The 17,066-nt window shown below is 39.3% G+C and overlaps 1 protein-coding gene across 2 annotated transcripts in view; it reads left to right on the top strand.

Annotated features, from left to right (window-relative positions):
* The window catches only part of THADA (THADA, armadillo repeat containing), a 218,808-nt gene that overhangs the window by 128,251 nt on the left and 73,491 nt on the right, over positions 1 to 17,066 (top strand). For both annotated transcript variants that reach the window (XM_017744780.1, XM_017744781.1), the window contains exon 30: positions 1,722 to 1,890. In XM_017744780.1, coding sequence (XP_017600269.1) covers positions 1,722 to 1,890 — 169 coding nt within the window. The remainder of the gene's footprint in view (positions 1 to 1,721; positions 1,891 to 17,066) is intronic.

The following is a 17,066-nucleotide window of genomic DNA, read 5'->3' as shown; positions in this document are numbered from 1 at the left end:
TTCAGCAGAGCTGAAAGAATGGTTGCCGACAATTACTTCTTAGGTTTCAGTTTACTATGAAGTAGAATTAAAATGTTTTTGTTTAAAAAAAAAAAAGGTTTTTTTTTGGAGCTGACTTTCTTCTCACACCTTGTCAATACAGGATTAAAGCTTTTCCTATGGCAGAGTCTCTAATTGTGACTGTTCTGCTCTAGCATCCTGTAGTGAAGGATGGCCAGTCTGTGAAAAGGAAATGTAAAGATGGTCTTTGTAAAAATCATGATGGAACATACAACCTTATTTGCAAGGGTGAAAATTCCCAAAAAAACTGTTGTTTAGGGGGTAGTATAGCTCTCTCTGAAGGAGACCTGTGTCTTTCAGGCATGCCAAGGCATAACATATCTATTTCAGTTAGGACTATTTAGTTTCTTAGTGTTCAAAACCCTGTTAGCTGGATTGGTGGTTCAAGATGCAAACTGTCTTCTGTATTTCTTTGATGTGAAATAAAGTAATATAAATAAATTACTTTAAATAATTATTTATTATAAGTAAAGTAAAATAAACTACTACTTTGAATATTGATTTAAATTTGCTACAGATACTTGAAAATCTGGAATACCTTTTAATTTCATTTAACTTTTAAATGTGTAGGCATGACACTGCAGGATTTTTTGGTTTGTTTTTCAGCAGAGGTCAAAATCATTTTGGCAGGGGATAATCTCATCTACATGTGATGTTGTAAGATAAAAATACATAGGAAGCAATTCAGGAAAAGGATGAGTATTGGAGTAGGGAAGGCCGTCTCTCTTGGGTCATCACAATCATCTGGGAAGTATCAGAGCATAACTTCAGCTGTACTGTATTTTTCATCACCTAAGACATTTGGCCTTTTTTGTCTAAACCCTGTAGTAGTGTTCTCAGTTTTCTGGGTGGCTGAATTGTTACCTGCATTGCCAAAATTCACACCTGCAAGAATTACTGGCTTTGAAAGACTTAGCCTAACCTGCTTAGCTGATTAAGGACTCTTACTCACGTCAATTCAGTATACATGCTACCATATAACTGGTTAATGTGTTACTGTAGCTGAATAGCTCATTCTGTATGTATTTTCGTAAATCTACAGCCTGTCAAAACCTTAATTGCACTAAAAGGTGAAAGATTCTTTTTGGCATTTACCGTATGTGGAGTCCTGCATCTTACTTTTTATTCAAAATTAACTGCTGTTTTTCTTTTAGATACTAATTATAAACAATGGAAAGTTATTTTCCAATGTCTTTTACTTCCTGCCTTTAAATGTGTTCTAGAAACCAGTGGGAGTTTTGGCCCAAAATTCAGTGGACACCATGTTGTGTTCTCATGGAAACATCTGATTAACAACATGGAGATAACAATTTAAGTCAAACTCATAATACATTTGAATATGATTAGTAAGTAACATAAACATCAAGAAAGATATTTACAGGACTATATACTTACCTGTCTCATGGCATAATTGCATTTTTTCCTCTTTTTTTCTTTTTTCTTTATCTAAACACCAGAACTTTTGAATGAAAACAAATCCTCTGGCATAGCTCTAGTATGACTTACCTTTCTGGGCAAATATTCTTTCACTACTGAGAAGACTGTATATTAGATTTGTGAGAAATATGTTACAGTTTTCATTGCATTATGCTTTGTTTTGTTTTAGGCACCCCAGTGACTGGAGCTGGATGAGAAGTAACAGGTCTTTCTCCTTTCTGCAGGTGTGGGCACTCCCCCGTGTACCGCTGCCGTGAGATGTCGGGCCGGGCCCTCGTTCCCTTCGTTATGGCCAATGAAGTTCCACACACAGTGCTGGCCCTGCTGCAGGGGCTCCCAGACCCTGCCACTCATTGCATGCGACAGAACACTGTTCATGGAACCCTGCTGCAAGTAAGCTTGGGAGGCTTGTTTTACATCGACTTTTTTGTTTTCATTTTGTGGGGGTTTTGTTGGGTTTTTTGTTTGGTTTTTTTTTTTTTTTTACTGTAGGGTTTTTTAAACATTTTTTGGTCATACTTGACAGCCAGATAACATGCCATGAGTTGTGCTTAACATTCATACGTTGTCAAAACATACATGAAGACTGCTTTTGAGTTGATTCTGTCAGATGATAAATGTGGAATGCACGTTTCAGCTGTCATTTGAAGGCAGTAAGCTGTAAGTAGTAACATTTGCATTTCAATATAATGTTTCATCTCCAGAGATTAAAGTGCTTTAAGAGCAAATATCCTTATCTGAATGTATTTACGGAGAGATCTCTGTGACTTGCCCAAAATGACTGAACAAATCCAAGACAAAGCTGAACTTCATGCACCAGTAGCATTGTATATATATCTTCAGATTCACTACTTACCCACATAATTATTTATTACTTCATTTGCTTTTCCTGCTACACCAACAGCTTCCTGTCAGTGTGCTGTACAAGTTGTGGTAAACTTTATATGTTGGCTTCTGGAAACATTTTGGAGTACAGCTCACTTATCAGAAGTTTCTTCATTCTCCATGTATCATTCCTCTGGTTTATGGCAGTCAGTTCACTGTGTTTCATTTTTAAGCTATCATGGTAATAAGTTACTGATTTTTATTGCTTGTTTTTCACAAGCGACCTTCCAACAAAGCCATATTGTACATGATCAGCTCTGTTGGTCTGTCTTAGTTGGCAAACTTTCTAGGTACATGTTCCCACTGTAAGCTGTGTGCTGGGGTGTGTATGGTTGTTTTGATTTGGGTTTTAATTGTGTTTTTTCCAGCATATTATTTCCCATTAAAATCAGGACTTTCAGGAAATCTAGGAAATGAGTGAAGTCCCTCTAGGGCTATTAATGTCAGCTTTACCTGTAAAGGGTTTCACAGCTCCTGAAGTGTTAGGAAAAGAGGGTTATTCCAACAGCGAGAATGAAATGCTTTCTTAATCCAAAATGATTATAACTCTAGTCATGAGGGTATGGACTGGAAATACTGTATAGAGCTATTGCCTTCTTTTCAGTTGCCTGGAAAAAAAAAAGGGTGAATATGAAAGAGCCCAAAGGATGATCTAGTTTTTAATCCAGTATTGCTAACATGATCTTACGCAGAGGTGTAGGGAGTTTTCCATATCTGTGAGGTCGAAGTTGTTCCCAGGGCTTTAACCTGATACTTCATCAGTTTTGAGCAACTATTAGGAGCTACTACTGCAATTTCTACTGCACAAGGAGAGACCAGTGCAGTCAGAGAATGATATTCTTCCAAAAAATGTCAGTTGTACCATAACAGTTCAGTGGTTTGGTTTCTCACATTTGTCTTGGGCTTTGCCGTTATTGCTTATGAATCAAGGATGCTCAAAATCTTTATTTAATGCTTAATTTAATTTAGTGTATGGCTGACATGTATGGCAACTATCTGTTGCTAGTTTAAAATAACAAAGCATTCAGAAGTACTGTAGGGTGGTAAAGATGTGCAAAAAATGGAGGAAAGGCAGTGGTGTTTGTTGTAGCTCTAAAATACCAGTGCCGGGTAGTTCAACCTGTATAAGCAGTACAAAGAGGAACGTGTTGTGACTTTTTAGGGGCTGCTGGATGCCTTGTTTCAGTTTTCTTTTTATCAGTGTTAATTGGGACTTGCAAATCTGCTGGTAAGGCTCATTGAACTGTAGAAAATTATATTATGGGGACTGTTGGTTAAAGCGCTTTCTCAGAAGGCTTACTTGAAGAGAGATGGTCATCTGGAAGTGTTCAAAACCGTTTGCACTGCTTTTCCATGACACAGTGGAGGATTTATCACCCTTCTTGATACAAAACCAAAACAAAAATCCCTACTAAAAAGAGCAAGTTTGTACAAAACTCAATAAAATACACATTTTTCCTGTAATACAAGGCCAATATCTTACGAAAATGGAATTCAGTAATTTCATTTGTTCAGTCACATGAGAAGCTCATTGCCCGACTTTATTTCAGTGTTCATATGCTGTCAAGTTCTAAAAAGGAAGGCTGGAATTATTCAGAATTAGGTGGCAGTGCCAGATGTAGTGAATCTTGAAGGTATATTTCAGCTATGTTTCAGAGTTATGTAATCACTTCATCTGTTGCAAGCCAAGTGTTAATTTATAGAAAGATCATTCAAAAAGAGTTCAGCATGAAGTGCTTGTCCAGACATGGCTTGGTTTTCAAAATGCTGAGCTTGCCAAGAAGTGTTTTTTTGACCATGGATGCAGAGATGTGTTTAACTTCAGACCTCTGCCTTATGTGAAAATGTCTTTTTCTCCACAGTGTTTTAACTGTGACTCAATTTACATAGGAATGTGAATGTTCATGAGGATAAAATAATGTTATGCTTTACAGGGTTTACAGAATAATTCTTTTCAAGAATTATCTAAGAGGGATGCTGCTGTTCTGTAACACTTGGAGAGCTGATGATTATTCTTCAAGAAGCAGTTCTGCATCATGAGCAAATGCATTGACTTGAATAAGACAATGAAAAATCTTTTCTATGCCTAAGGTTTTCTTTATGAGTACAGATTCTGCTTTGCTCCATAATCCAAACTGGCATGGGCTGGGGGAAGGAAATCAAGTTTCTAATTCATAAGAAAATGCAGAAATTTTGTACTAGCTTTCTTGAATAATGAAACGTTTCTGGCTTGTTTTAAGATCTACACTTTTTAGCTGATCAGCTGAAAGGAAGAGCTCATTTGGAGCTTTATGTAGGGACTTCTGGAAGAGTATCAGAATTTGACTAGGGAAGCCTTTATGTTCGTGAATTTTTCTGATTTTTGCAGTTGCTGAGGAACTTACAAATATTTGGGAAGATTGTAAGGTTTCCTTATCAGAGGATCAAATGTTCTTTTGACTTTCTCTCTCTTTGGGACTGGAATTTCTGCAGTATATATTCTGTCTTTCCTGAAAAATTGAGAAATTCAGAATGAACCAGGCAAGGCTGCCTTTTACCTTCACATCCTCAATCAGGCATTCCTTGGTTGTGATGGAGTTCCAGCAGAGCTCCTCTCCTTGTTGTTTGCTCTGCTGCTTTTATTGGGGAGTTGTTGTCGGTGCTCTCTGGGAGGCCTCTGGGTTGCTTACACAGTGCTGTGTTGGTCACCCAGCAGCTGCCAGGGTGGTTGAAGCCCCGCATGAGGACCAGGGCCTGGAGACACAAGGCTGTCTGTAGAAGCCCTTGTCCACTTGTTCTGCCTGGTTTGGCAGCTTATAGCAGACACCCCCTGAGTGTCACCCACACTTCAGTCCTCACCCATAAGCTCCCATGGCTCATCGTCCATCCCCAGGCAAAGCTCTGTGCGTTATGGTCGTTCTGTCACAGAGAGGTCAACCCCCATCTTCTCATCTTCCCTACCTGTCCTTCCTAAAGAACCTGTATCCCTCCATTGCATTACCCCAAACATGTCAGCTATTGTATCATCTCCATGATCCCAGCAATATCACAGACTGCATCTGCACACAGGCCTTTTAATTCCTCTAATTCCTTAAAGTCTTCCTTTGAATGCTTTGAAGTGAAGAAAAGTTACAGGGACCCTATCATGATTTGTCCAGAAAACAAGGCAGCACCTTTAATTCATCTGGTTGTGGGTTATTTATGATGATTAAAAAACCCTCCCAAATGCATAAACTTTCAGATTGGTTTGCCAAGGAAAGCAGATGTTAGACTTCAGCTTTTGTTTTTATCTTGTGAGAATCAGTTAACATGATTGATGCTGGATTTCAAAGCCTGTGTGATGTTCATGGATTGAGAATCCGGTTGTTTTTAGTACAGTGGAACAGCAATAATATGACTGGAGCTTTCAGTCACAGTTCTGCACTCATTAGTTTCCAGAAATCTTTTTCACATTTGTATACTGGAAAAATCTGTACTCTAATGAGTGTGTGTATACCCTTACATGCTATTCGTATCAAGAACAATCCATTGGGCAGCTGCCATTAATCATGAGCAGACGTAATTACTGTTAAGGTTTATTTGTTTTCAAAATTAATGAATCTGCACATCAATTGACTCATTATCTTGTGTTTTATCAGTTTGATCTTCTTCATATTCACTTTGGCAAGCCTACAGTTACATATTTTCAGAACACAAGGGATTAGGTCAATGAAAGTTATTAAAAGAGACATTGTGTTTTCATTAACTTGTCTGTGCCGTGTTCTGAAACGTTGAAGGTGCTGCCTTGCTTTCTAGAGGTCTTGTGTGGATTCATAACTACATGCTGACAGTGTCTAGCTTGAGATTGGGGTACAAACCGGTACAAAAAATTTTGCTTCTCTTATTTGGCCATTCTATTTGAAGAGCTCTTTGCATTCCCTTTGGCATTTTTTGAGCACAGATTAGGAGGAAGGAGGATTCAGTGTTGTCTTCTCCCTTATCATTTGCTGCTTATATATGGAGGGGACTGCATGAGTTTACGTGTGCCTCCACTTGTTGCCTCCGCCAGGAGATGGATTGCACAGTCCAAGATAAAGGTTTTCATAGAAGTTCCCAGCTGCACATATCATTAAAGAACAATTTCTGTCTGGAATCTGCTTTGTTCATGATGAGTATTTACATTTTGGGTGGTACTTCATAGAAGGAATCAACCAACTTCATAGAATAAAATAAAAAAAAAATCCTCTGCTGGTCTGTCATGTTCTTGCAGGTGGATCCTTCCTCTTGTGACTGGTTTTGGTTTCTGCTATAACTCAAAAGCCACAGAAATTCTGCTTGCTCTACTGTGGTCCTTAGAAAAATTTCTTTCTATCCCCCATCTTCTCATGTGAGGCCTGGCTGGTAGCTTCTCTTCTTCTCACTGCTGTCTTCCCACTTATTACTGTTACTTTGTCACTCCTACTGATTTATCCTGAGATTTGTTCCCTGAGCATATGCCAGTGTTTTGCATTGCAAGAGAAAAACTGTATTTCTTCTCTCTGGGTATCTGTTCTTAAAGGCATACAAAATACAACTGGCAGATGAAACGGACAATTTGTTATGCTTTGGTGCAGGGTTAAAAGTTCATGAAGATAAAAATGGAAATTCACTTTTTTAATGTTGTTTTGAGTGTCATCAATCAGCAGTCATTTGCTCTTCACAAAGTTTTATGCTTAATATTCAAACTTTCTCCAAACTGAATTTTTATCCGCAAAATTCTGTAGTTTCAGTTAGCTAAATGGGTGTTAGAGCAGTGGGCTGGTTCAAAGAAGTGTGTTTGTGTGGGGGGGGTTGGTTTTTCCTTGTTTGTTTGTTTTTTGTGATCACTAATTCAAACAGTTCTGTTTGGCATATGAATGCAAAGTCTCATGCAAGGAACGTTGTTTTGAGATTTTGAACATTTTTGTTTAGTTTTTGAAACAAGCAGCACTGTTGCGTCTGAAATCTAAAGAACAGGCTGAGTCACATTGACTCAGTTGCATGTGACAAATTAGACTTATGGGAGATATTTGGCTTTATCACTCTGTACATTAGTTAACGTTCATTTTAAAGATTAAGCTTCCTACTGACTTCAGTGGGACAAGAAGTTGGCAGTTACTTTTCAGGGAATGGCATCATCTTATAGAATTAGACCCATCTTTCTGAAAATACTTCAAAATGAAAGAATCTAGAGCCTTTGTATTAAAAAAATAATAATAATACGATTAAAACACCTGCATGGTTGCATAGTGGGTTTTTCTGTACAGGACTTTTATTAGAGCATCATAGAATTGTTTGGGTTGGAAGGGACCTTAAAGATCATCTGGTTCCAATGCCCCTGCCACGGTCAGGGACACCTTCACCAACATGAGGTTGCTCAGAGCCCCATCTAGCCTGGCCTTGAATACTATGAAAGTCATGTACTATTTCTTTTTTTTTTTTATTTCTGGAGTTTATTGAATCCATCGAGGTTTGCGCAATGGTAGAACTTTTAAGTTCTCTGTATCAACTCTTTGGATATACTGATTTTTTTAAATCTTAATGGAGAGCTGGAAGAAGCGATTTAAAGATGAAATACTTGATTTAAAGGATGGTTGGAAACTTCATTAGAGTGGTAAGAAAATCAGGACAAGAACATAACCTCAAAACAGCCATACTGGGTCATGTAAAGATTTGTCTGTCAGGGTGCTCCCTCCAGCAAGGACTGATGGCACAAGCCTAGGAAAAAGAGTGAGACAAAGCAGCTGGAGAAACATCTGCATGTGCTGTCTTAGCTTCCAGCACTTTTGAGCCAGAGATGTATGGATGTGACTTTGTGGAAGATAAAAATCAAGTACATGGTTTTACTAATGAAAAGCAGCAATTCATGATGAAAACATCAATATGTTGGGTAGTTTAATTATCTGGCAGAGTTGTATTAAGACAGGTTGTTGTTGATAAAAGTAATGAAAGCAGAGGCTGCCTAATGAATGCCGATGCCTCTTTCCTTCCTTCGAGAGGAGGAGGATTTTGGCTGAAATTACTCCAACGGAAGGTCAGGCTTTAGGTATTTCAGATTGCAATCACTCTCGTGTTTTATGAGTTTAATACTTGAATACTTACTCAGAGAACTAAAGGCAGTTTAAATAATTCGAAAATAAAGCAGGGAAGAATGATGCATGAAGGAGAACTCACAAGCAGTCACTGGACCTTTTATTGGACTGAATAGGTAATAAAACCCCACAGACTCCAATGACTAGGGTCACTAGAATATGAGGAAACAAGTCAAATACATTCTGAAGGTCATTCTTGGATGCTGGTCCTTGTTGCTGGGTAAAAGAGAGAGGTGTACTATTCATTAGTTTCACCTGAAAATCCTTAATGTGAATTAGCAGCAGTGCTGTAGTGACCATATTTTTTTCTTGTTTTGAAGCCAGAGGATTTCTAGAGTCTGAGAGAATGAATGGGGAAGTAATGTATTGTTTACTTGGCTTTATTCAGTAGCCTAGAAACATTGACTATGGTGAATTGCATTTTATTTGTCTTGGCAGTAAAGTTTGAAGTGTAGCAGTTCAGTGTTGGCTTATAAAAACTCAATATAGTAAACAAACCTTACTTTATCTACTGATCAAAGAAATAAACCTGCTAAAATTAAATGTTTTCCTGTGAAACTTCCTTTCAGCTGTTTCTTTTCTAACCTCAGTTTTTAGTGTTTAAGATAAGCCTTACTTTTAAGATTAGTACAAACATTAAAGAAATACTGATGTCAAGCTGGAAACATTCACTTATATGTAGCTGGCAATAGCAGAACAGTTGTCTCATGTCTTCATGCTGTGAAATTATATTGACTGTTACATAAGGGTGCACTGATACAAGGAGGCAGTAAGCATTTGAGAAGGAGATTTATATCTATGAATGCCACAGAAATGCAGCTGAGTTCCAGGAATGGGAGGAGGCAGTCTCTGAAAGAGAGTCATTGATGAGTTTTGCCAGAGGTTTTCTTTCAGCTGTTTTTTTAATTTAAAAAAAAAAAAGCCAAGAAAAAGGCACGTAATACGGCTGATTGACTGGGCAGGCCTACAAGTTGTACATTGCTTTGAAGTTGCTCTAACTGTAATTAGTAATGCTCTCAAATATTGTCTCTGACTTCCTAAGATATGTCACCGCTTTTCAAAAGGACACAGATGTACACAGCTCTTACAACTCTATTAAGTCTTTTCAGTTTCTGCGTCATTGAGTTCCTTCCTACAGCAACTAAGGATATGCAAAGATGCTGTTTGTGTAAACCTTGTGAGGTCACATCTTCCTAGGAAAAAAACCCCATGGTTTAGTACAGAATGAGCAATATTCATCAGTTAGTGAAAACAAGGCACTGCTGTATTTAACTGAGAGGTAACTAATAATCACAGAATCACACAGAATCACCAGGTTGGAAGACACCTCCAAGATCATCGAGTCCAACCAATGCCCTAACACCACCTCAACTAAACCATGGCACTGAGTGCCATGTCCAGTCTTTCTTTAAACACATCCAGGGATGGTGACTCCACCACCTCTCCAGGCAGACAATTCCAGTATTTAACCACTCGTTCCATAAAAAACTTTTTCCTAACATCCAACCTATATTTCCCCTGGCACAGCTTGAGACTGTGTCCTCTTGTTCTGTCAGTTGCTACCTGGCAAAAGAGACCAACCCCCACCTGACTACAACCACCTTTCACATAGTTGTAGAGGGTGATAAGGTCACCTCTGAGTCTCCTTTTCTCCAGGCCAAATGACCCCAGCTCCCGCAGTCGTTCCTCACAGGGCTTGTGTTCCAAGCCCCTCACCAGCCTTGTCACCCTCCTCTGGATGCGCTCAAGCATCTCAATGTCCTTCCTGAGCTGAGGGGCCCAGAACTGGACACAGTATTCAAGGTACCAGTGCCGAGTACAGGGGAAGAATGCCCTCCCTTGTCCTGCTGGCCACACCATTCCTGATACAGGCCAGGATGCCATTGGCCTTCTTGGCCGCCAGGGCACACTGCTGGCTCGTGGTCAGTCGGCTGTTGACCAGTACCCCCAGGTCCCTTTGTGCCTGGGCACTGTCCAGCCACAGCGGCCCCAGCCTGTAACGGGTCATTTCTCTGGGTTGTGCCAGGGAGGGCGTGCCAGTTGGACAGATGTACAGAGCATCCCTCTGTACAGGGAGAGGGGTGACTTGATGGATGCACTGCCTCCCTCTCTCCCATACCCTAAGTTTTGACACTTGTTACTCTGGTTATGGTAAGCGGTTGCTCTGCAAATGTTTCGGCCTTCCTGTTCCAGTGCATGTAGTTCCACTCTTTTATGAATAAAAGCTCCTGCAACCCTGCTAGCGGAGATTTTGGCTGCCTGTGTGTGGCCATTTGAGGTACCCTGCCTGATGTTCAATTACAGCCATAGAGCATCGCTAGTGTTCACCTGGCATCTCTAGTTGTGTTCGAGGATAATTGTGCAGTGACTGAAAACACTGTCTATGAATGTGCTTATATAAAACAACTCTGATTAGGTGTTAACAAAGAGAAATCCTCTGTATAGGTACAGTTTTCACAGTGGATACATTATTTTGTCCTTAAATGATGGAGATGTGAGTAACAAATAATTGTCAGCACAGTGTTTTACTTTTCATTACTTAAGTCTTCCTGAAGAGAGTCAAACTATTCTAGGCACTGGCTGAGTAACTTGATTTAGACCTCCCAGAACAACAGTTGAACTGTTGTGAAGTCTGAGTTTTTAAGTGTTCAATTCTGTGCATGTTTCTTGCACCTGTTTTGTATTATGAATCTCTAAGTATCCCTCATAATTAGTTAGGAAAGCAATCCTATCACTCTGTCACAGGCAGAGGATGTTTTTACAGTTGGGAAGAGAAAAGTTGAAACTTGCAAAGCTTACCGAAGATATAATATCCTCCTAGGTGGTGCAGTGGGTTACTTTAGTACTCCATGGAGTTCATTTTTCATCTCCAAAAACATGTTTTCCATCCCACCCGCATAGGATTTTTTTCCCCTTCCTTTTGATCTAGGAACCATGTCCTTAAAAAACTTTCAGAGCCAAAAGAAAGACAATCCTGAATACACTTTTTGGATATACTTTTAAAAATACCCATCCATGATAAGTTCTGGCTGCTTGAGGATGTACAAAAAATACTTCTGTGCAGTGAGGCTTTTTTACCATGTTCTGTGTTTTCAGAAGTTCAGTCTGTAGTGAGAAACAGGGAAAGGTGCCTTCTATGGTCTTTGGAAGATCTCTCTGCCTGTTTACAAAAGAGAAAAATATCCTCCATGAAAGGAAGAGAAAGCTGGGAAAGCTGGGCTTTCAAAAGAATGCTGGGTGGGAGAACTGAATGAAGAGGGATGAGTGGTTGTAAATGGGTAACTACTCAGTAAAGACTTATCAACGTTGAAGGCCAGGATGCAAGAATCTCCAATAGTGGAAGAAAAAAAGCTGAAAGGAAGAGAGGGGGAAGAACTTGGAAATCTAAGAACATGAGACAAAATAACCTCAAACAAGAATAAGACACTTTTCCAGTGTGTGAAAATTGGTATCAAGGGTGTTAATGCATCAGATTAGGATTTTTTTGAATTAATTTAGTGTACTTTTTTTGTCTTAATCAATTTAATGCATGTTAGTTGCTTTGCTTTCTTTAAATATTTGTATGTCACAGGCATTTCTTGCTGTAGTGTTTCTTACTACTGTTTTTTCTTGCCTTTATTCATTTAAGTATTTTAGAATACCAGCATTTTTGACGTAGTTATTGTTGTGCTAAAATTTTCTAGGAACATTTTTTCACATGGCTGTTTGACTTAAAGTGTGGTGTTTTTACTGAGGCTCTAAATGACTGAATCTGAACTAGAACGTACTCCATAAATGTGTTCCTCTGCTTTTGTTCCTCCAATGCTGTTTGTGCCTAGGCCAGAAAAGAATGGTAAATGGATATCCAGGCTTAGGAAGGGTTCTACTGAAATTTGACAGACGTAAAGAAACTACATGGGACCGAAAGTTTATGTGGGTGCACAGTTAACAAGGAGAAGCTGCGTTATGGTTGTATCTGGTGGTGGAGAGTTTATTTGGAGGAGCAGAAGTGGTGCCTTGCTGTAAGCGTCTGTCTGTTTCGCTTTTAGGTCAGGGGCAATGTGGGAAGCAAAGCTCTGAACAAACTGAAGCATAGTTTGTTTTCCACTGTCTAGTACATCATGCTCCCAGTTCTGGGGCATTGCTGCTAAAACTCTCAACTAAAAGCCAGTGACACTAAACTGGGAGGAGCTGTCAGCTCCCTTGAGGGCAGAGGCCCTGCAGAGAGACCTCAACAAATACGGGATGGGCAGCCACCAACTCTGTGAAGTTTAACAATGACAAGTGCCCAATTCTCCACTTGGGACAGGGCAGCCCTGGTTGTGTGTGTAGATTGGGGAATGAGAAGCTGGAGAACAGCTCCATGGAAAGGGACCTGGGGGTCCTGGTCGATAGTAAGCTGAACATGAGTCCGCAGTGCCCTGGCAGCCAGGAGGGCCAAGTGTCTCCTGGGGGGCATCAGGCACAGCATCGCCAGCCGGGCAAGGGAAGGAATTGTCCAGCTCTGCTCTGCACTGGGGCAGCCTCACCTTGAATATTGTGTGCAGTTCTGGGTGACACAGTATAAGAACGATACAAAACTATTAGGAAGTGTCCAAAGGAGGTCCATGAGGACGATGAAGGGCCTTGAGGGGAAGCCATATGAGGAGTGTCTGAGGTCACTTGGTCTGTTCAGCCTGGAGAAGAGGTGATTGAGGGGAGACCTCATTGCAGTTACAGCTTCCTTGTGAGGGGAAGAGAAGGGGCAGACCCTGATGTGTTTACTCTTGTGACCAGTGACAGGAAGAGGTTTAGGTTGGATATCGGGAAAAACAGCAGAGTGTGGTTGGGCACTGGAACACACTCCCCAGGGAACTGGTCACGGCAGCAGCCTGACAGAGTTCAGGAAGTGTTTGGGCAATGCTCTCAAGCACACAGTGTGACTCGTGGAGATGGTCCTGTGCAGGGCCAGAAGTGATAATAATGTGGATTCTGAGTTGGGTGATGAAAAATGTGGCTTCCAGTGGAGCTGCAGGCAGCTCTTGGACATGAAGTACCCTGCAGAGCCTCCCTCAGGTGCTGGAAACAGCCTAGGTGTGGTCTAATAGCATGGGGAGATGCTGAGAGGGTGAGGGATGCTTCCAAATTTATCACCTGTCAAGATCCCTTCTTTTCTGTACTTCACAAAAGGTGCCGGTTGTCTTTGGATCATCATCCTTGTTATTTGGGAGTGTGGAAACCTCCCCCACAGCTTTAAGCAAGCAAAGAATTAATAAGGCTTCTGAAGGAATGATAAGCAGCAGGTGCTTCTATTCTGCCCTCCCTAATTCCTTTTCAGGCTTGTGCCTCTGTTATCTCTACCCTGTTTCCCCTGGCATCCTCACTATCCACTCCCTCCCACCAGCTCTTGTTTCAGATGTTTGCTCCTTTATAGCTCTGTTCTGGACCTCATCCTCTCTTACAGAATAGCTGCTCTTTTGTTGCTTATTGCACTGGAGTAATTACCATGCTGTCAGAAATGCAGGCCAAGTGTATCTGTATATTGATTTTACTCAGAAGTGTAAACTTCAGATTCAGTACATCTTCACATCTGCAGTGAATATCTCAATTGCTGTTTGGCAGGTAACCTCTGCAGATTGTAGTTGTTCATTCTGGCCTGGTTTTATTGTGAAAAATAAGCAGTAGTTACTAATTTTTTTCTCAAGTATACACTAGTATTTTCAAAGCTGCAGAAAGGTCTTTGTGACAGAAGTGTTTACTGGGAAAGCTTTAAACCTTAAAAATCCGATTTGCCCTTTGTTGATGCAAATGCATCAACAGTGTTAAACCTGTCTTTTTACTATGAGAAATCATTTATGAATTCAACACTTAAACATTTGACATAAATGGAAGATATGGAGCATTTATAGTTCATACCAAGTTTGACTTGGGTGTGGTTGACTTTTCTTAGCACCTTTTCTTCCTTTCAGCAGTCCAAATGCATGCATTTGTATAGCTTTATAATTTTAAATTTATATTCTTAAAAAAAAATTAAGGTAGGAAAAGCCAACTTCTCTTGGTCCCCACAAAACACTTCTATAGCAAACAAAATGCCTGTTATGTGCTCATCTCACATTTGTAAAGTGCAAGTCTTTTACTTATTCTTCCAAGTTTGTCTGTCTTTTTTCATTGGTGAAACAGACACTGCTGGGAAATAGAACAGGAAATGTAAAAAGCACAATGTTCACTTTTTTCAAAGGAAATACAGCAGAGCCGTGCTTGAGTGCATGCTTGATTTTTGTACCTATTGAATTATTTTGTGCCATAAGAAATAACCAGGTAGAGCCTTGGAATGAAGTAACTCTTGAACCCAGTCCAACTCAAGACAAGGAAAAAGGTTAAATCGTATTGTCAGTATGTTGTGTGAAACATGCTACGTGCTTAATACTTTTTAGGTTATTATGTTAATAGGAAAGTAAGTAATATCAACATGAAAATGCATGTGCTATGGTGATACTGCTGTTTTCCCATCTGGTGAATACTACCCACTTCCAAAAAAAGCCTTGGGAAGCTGTAGAGATGGACATAGTAACACTCTGAAAAACTTTACATATGCATCCTGTTGCCAGATTTTTTTTAGACTTTATTTCCTGATGTAACATCTAATAAAAAACTATAAGCTGTGTGTGTATCCTGTGTTGCAGCATAAAACTGCAGCCTGTAGAAAGTCCTGAGGCATTTCAAAAGGAAGGGACTTGGTGTCATCACCTTTGGGTACCACTTTCTTATGGGAGCCTTGTTGAGCACGTAGGGTTTCAAACCTCTGTGGTGGTACTAATATTAAAAGTGACCATAAATAGAATGAAATTCATCAAGGGCTTCCAGCAATAGAAACACCTTTGTTTAATTTGCTGTTTTGAGACAATAATTTATATTTCTGAATTATCATATTGTAAGCTATTATTTTAAAATTAATCAAAAAAAAAGTTTGTAGCTATTAAAAACTGAGGAGGGAATACTGTTATGACTGTAGTTACTTCTCTTGGATTATTGTACAATAATTAGAAACATTTAAAAATTATACTGCAGCATCAAGCATCTTCAGTTGACGGAAGTGAAAAAAAAGCTTATGAAAACCAAAATGTGCATTTTGTGTTTAACAAGTTTTGAAATATACACAATATGGCCTCCTGGTAGTCAGTGATCCCTGGTGAGAAAAAAAGTGCCATCTTTGAAACATCACCCTGCCTTTAGCAATAAAAGGAGAATATTGTTTTCCCTAAAAAAATAGGAACTGTTGGTAAAAGTGGTAGAGACACACTGTTAAAGAAGGAAGTATAACTACAAAGTATTGTTGCTCTTAGAGTTGTTTCATTTTCATAATTTTTCGTTTTTCTGAAAAGCCCTATTGTGCTTCTAGAGAAGAAAAAAAAATTGTTCAAGTTAATGTCTTTCAGACAGATACATTGAATATATAACATTGTCATTTAAATCAAATTTGACATAAGAGCTGATAGTTCTAATGACATTTAAAGCTATTTTCAGTCTTGTATAACGTGGTACTTTGTGAACAGTTAAACAGGAAGTTAATTTCCTGTAAAGTTGAATTTGTGAAGTTCTTTGATCACATGATCCAAATAAATGATCTAATCCTAAATATTTCCTAAGTCAAGTTGCAAAGGTTCTCAAACTTACCATGTCCAGCTCTCAAATTATTACAGCAGTAACTTCTTGGGTTTTTTACTCTCAAAGTGCAGTAGCCTATCAGATTTCCTCAGAAAGGGAGATGTTTTTAACCACCATGGCCTTTAACACTTCTTTCCATCAACTCTCTGACTAGTTGAGTCTTGCTCATGTTTTTCTATCAGCCTTTTCCTTTCAGAGGAATTAATGTTCCATCCGAGTGTTATCTTTTAATTCAGTTTTATATCAGGGGTATTTATAAAGATTGAATAGGGCAACAGGAAGAAAGGCTTAGAAGTTGGCAGTCAGTCGTACATTTTTTCATTCAGTCAGTACAGGAATGAGGCTTGTAATGGGGTTATCTACGTAAAGAATCCCTGGGGTTTTACACAGACAACTTTGTTGAATAGAATTACAGCACCATGATTAGCCACAAAAATCCTCTAAACAGTTGCAGTGTTGTGATTATAGAAGCATAAAGCACTTCAGAGGTGTCCCTGGACGCCATTCAGTTTTGGTGCTGTGAGCAGGAGGTGTTGTCATAGACCTGAATTAGACAAACTTGATTTGGGTCTTTTTTCTTTAATTAGCCTGTTTTCCTGTGAATAAAATGGGTTATTTTGGGTGACGAGTACAATATTTTCACAGTTTGTACAGTAACTAAAACAGAGGTGCTGAATTTCAGGAATTCTTTCATTTCTTTCATGGTTTATAATACAAAACTTTCATATTCAGTATTGCTACTGTATGGTGCACAATGCTGTCTGTAGGGCATCTCTTCACAGGTTTATGTAGTGAACACTGTAATGTCACCAGTAAGTATTTTATTTTTACCTTTTAACTTGTTTAACAAAAAGCTTTTACTCTCTTGTTATCTGTAACTAGAAGAGAACTCATCCTCCTTAACATCAAGTAAAGAAATTTATAAGTAGGTGGACTCCCTTTTTGCAGCTGGTTGATAATTTTTAATGTATTGTAAGGCCGACAAGACTGATC

Source organism: Corvus brachyrhynchos, unplaced genomic scaffold, assembly GCF_000691975.1.
Source record: "Corvus brachyrhynchos isolate BGI_N302 unplaced genomic scaffold, ASM69197v1 scaffold258, whole genome shotgun sequence".
In the NCBI taxonomy this organism is placed as follows: Eukaryota; Metazoa; Chordata; class Aves; order Passeriformes; family Corvidae; genus Corvus; species Corvus brachyrhynchos.
The sequence above is the reverse complement of the archived record's forward strand: the minus strand, read 5'-3'. Positions and strand labels throughout refer to the sequence as shown.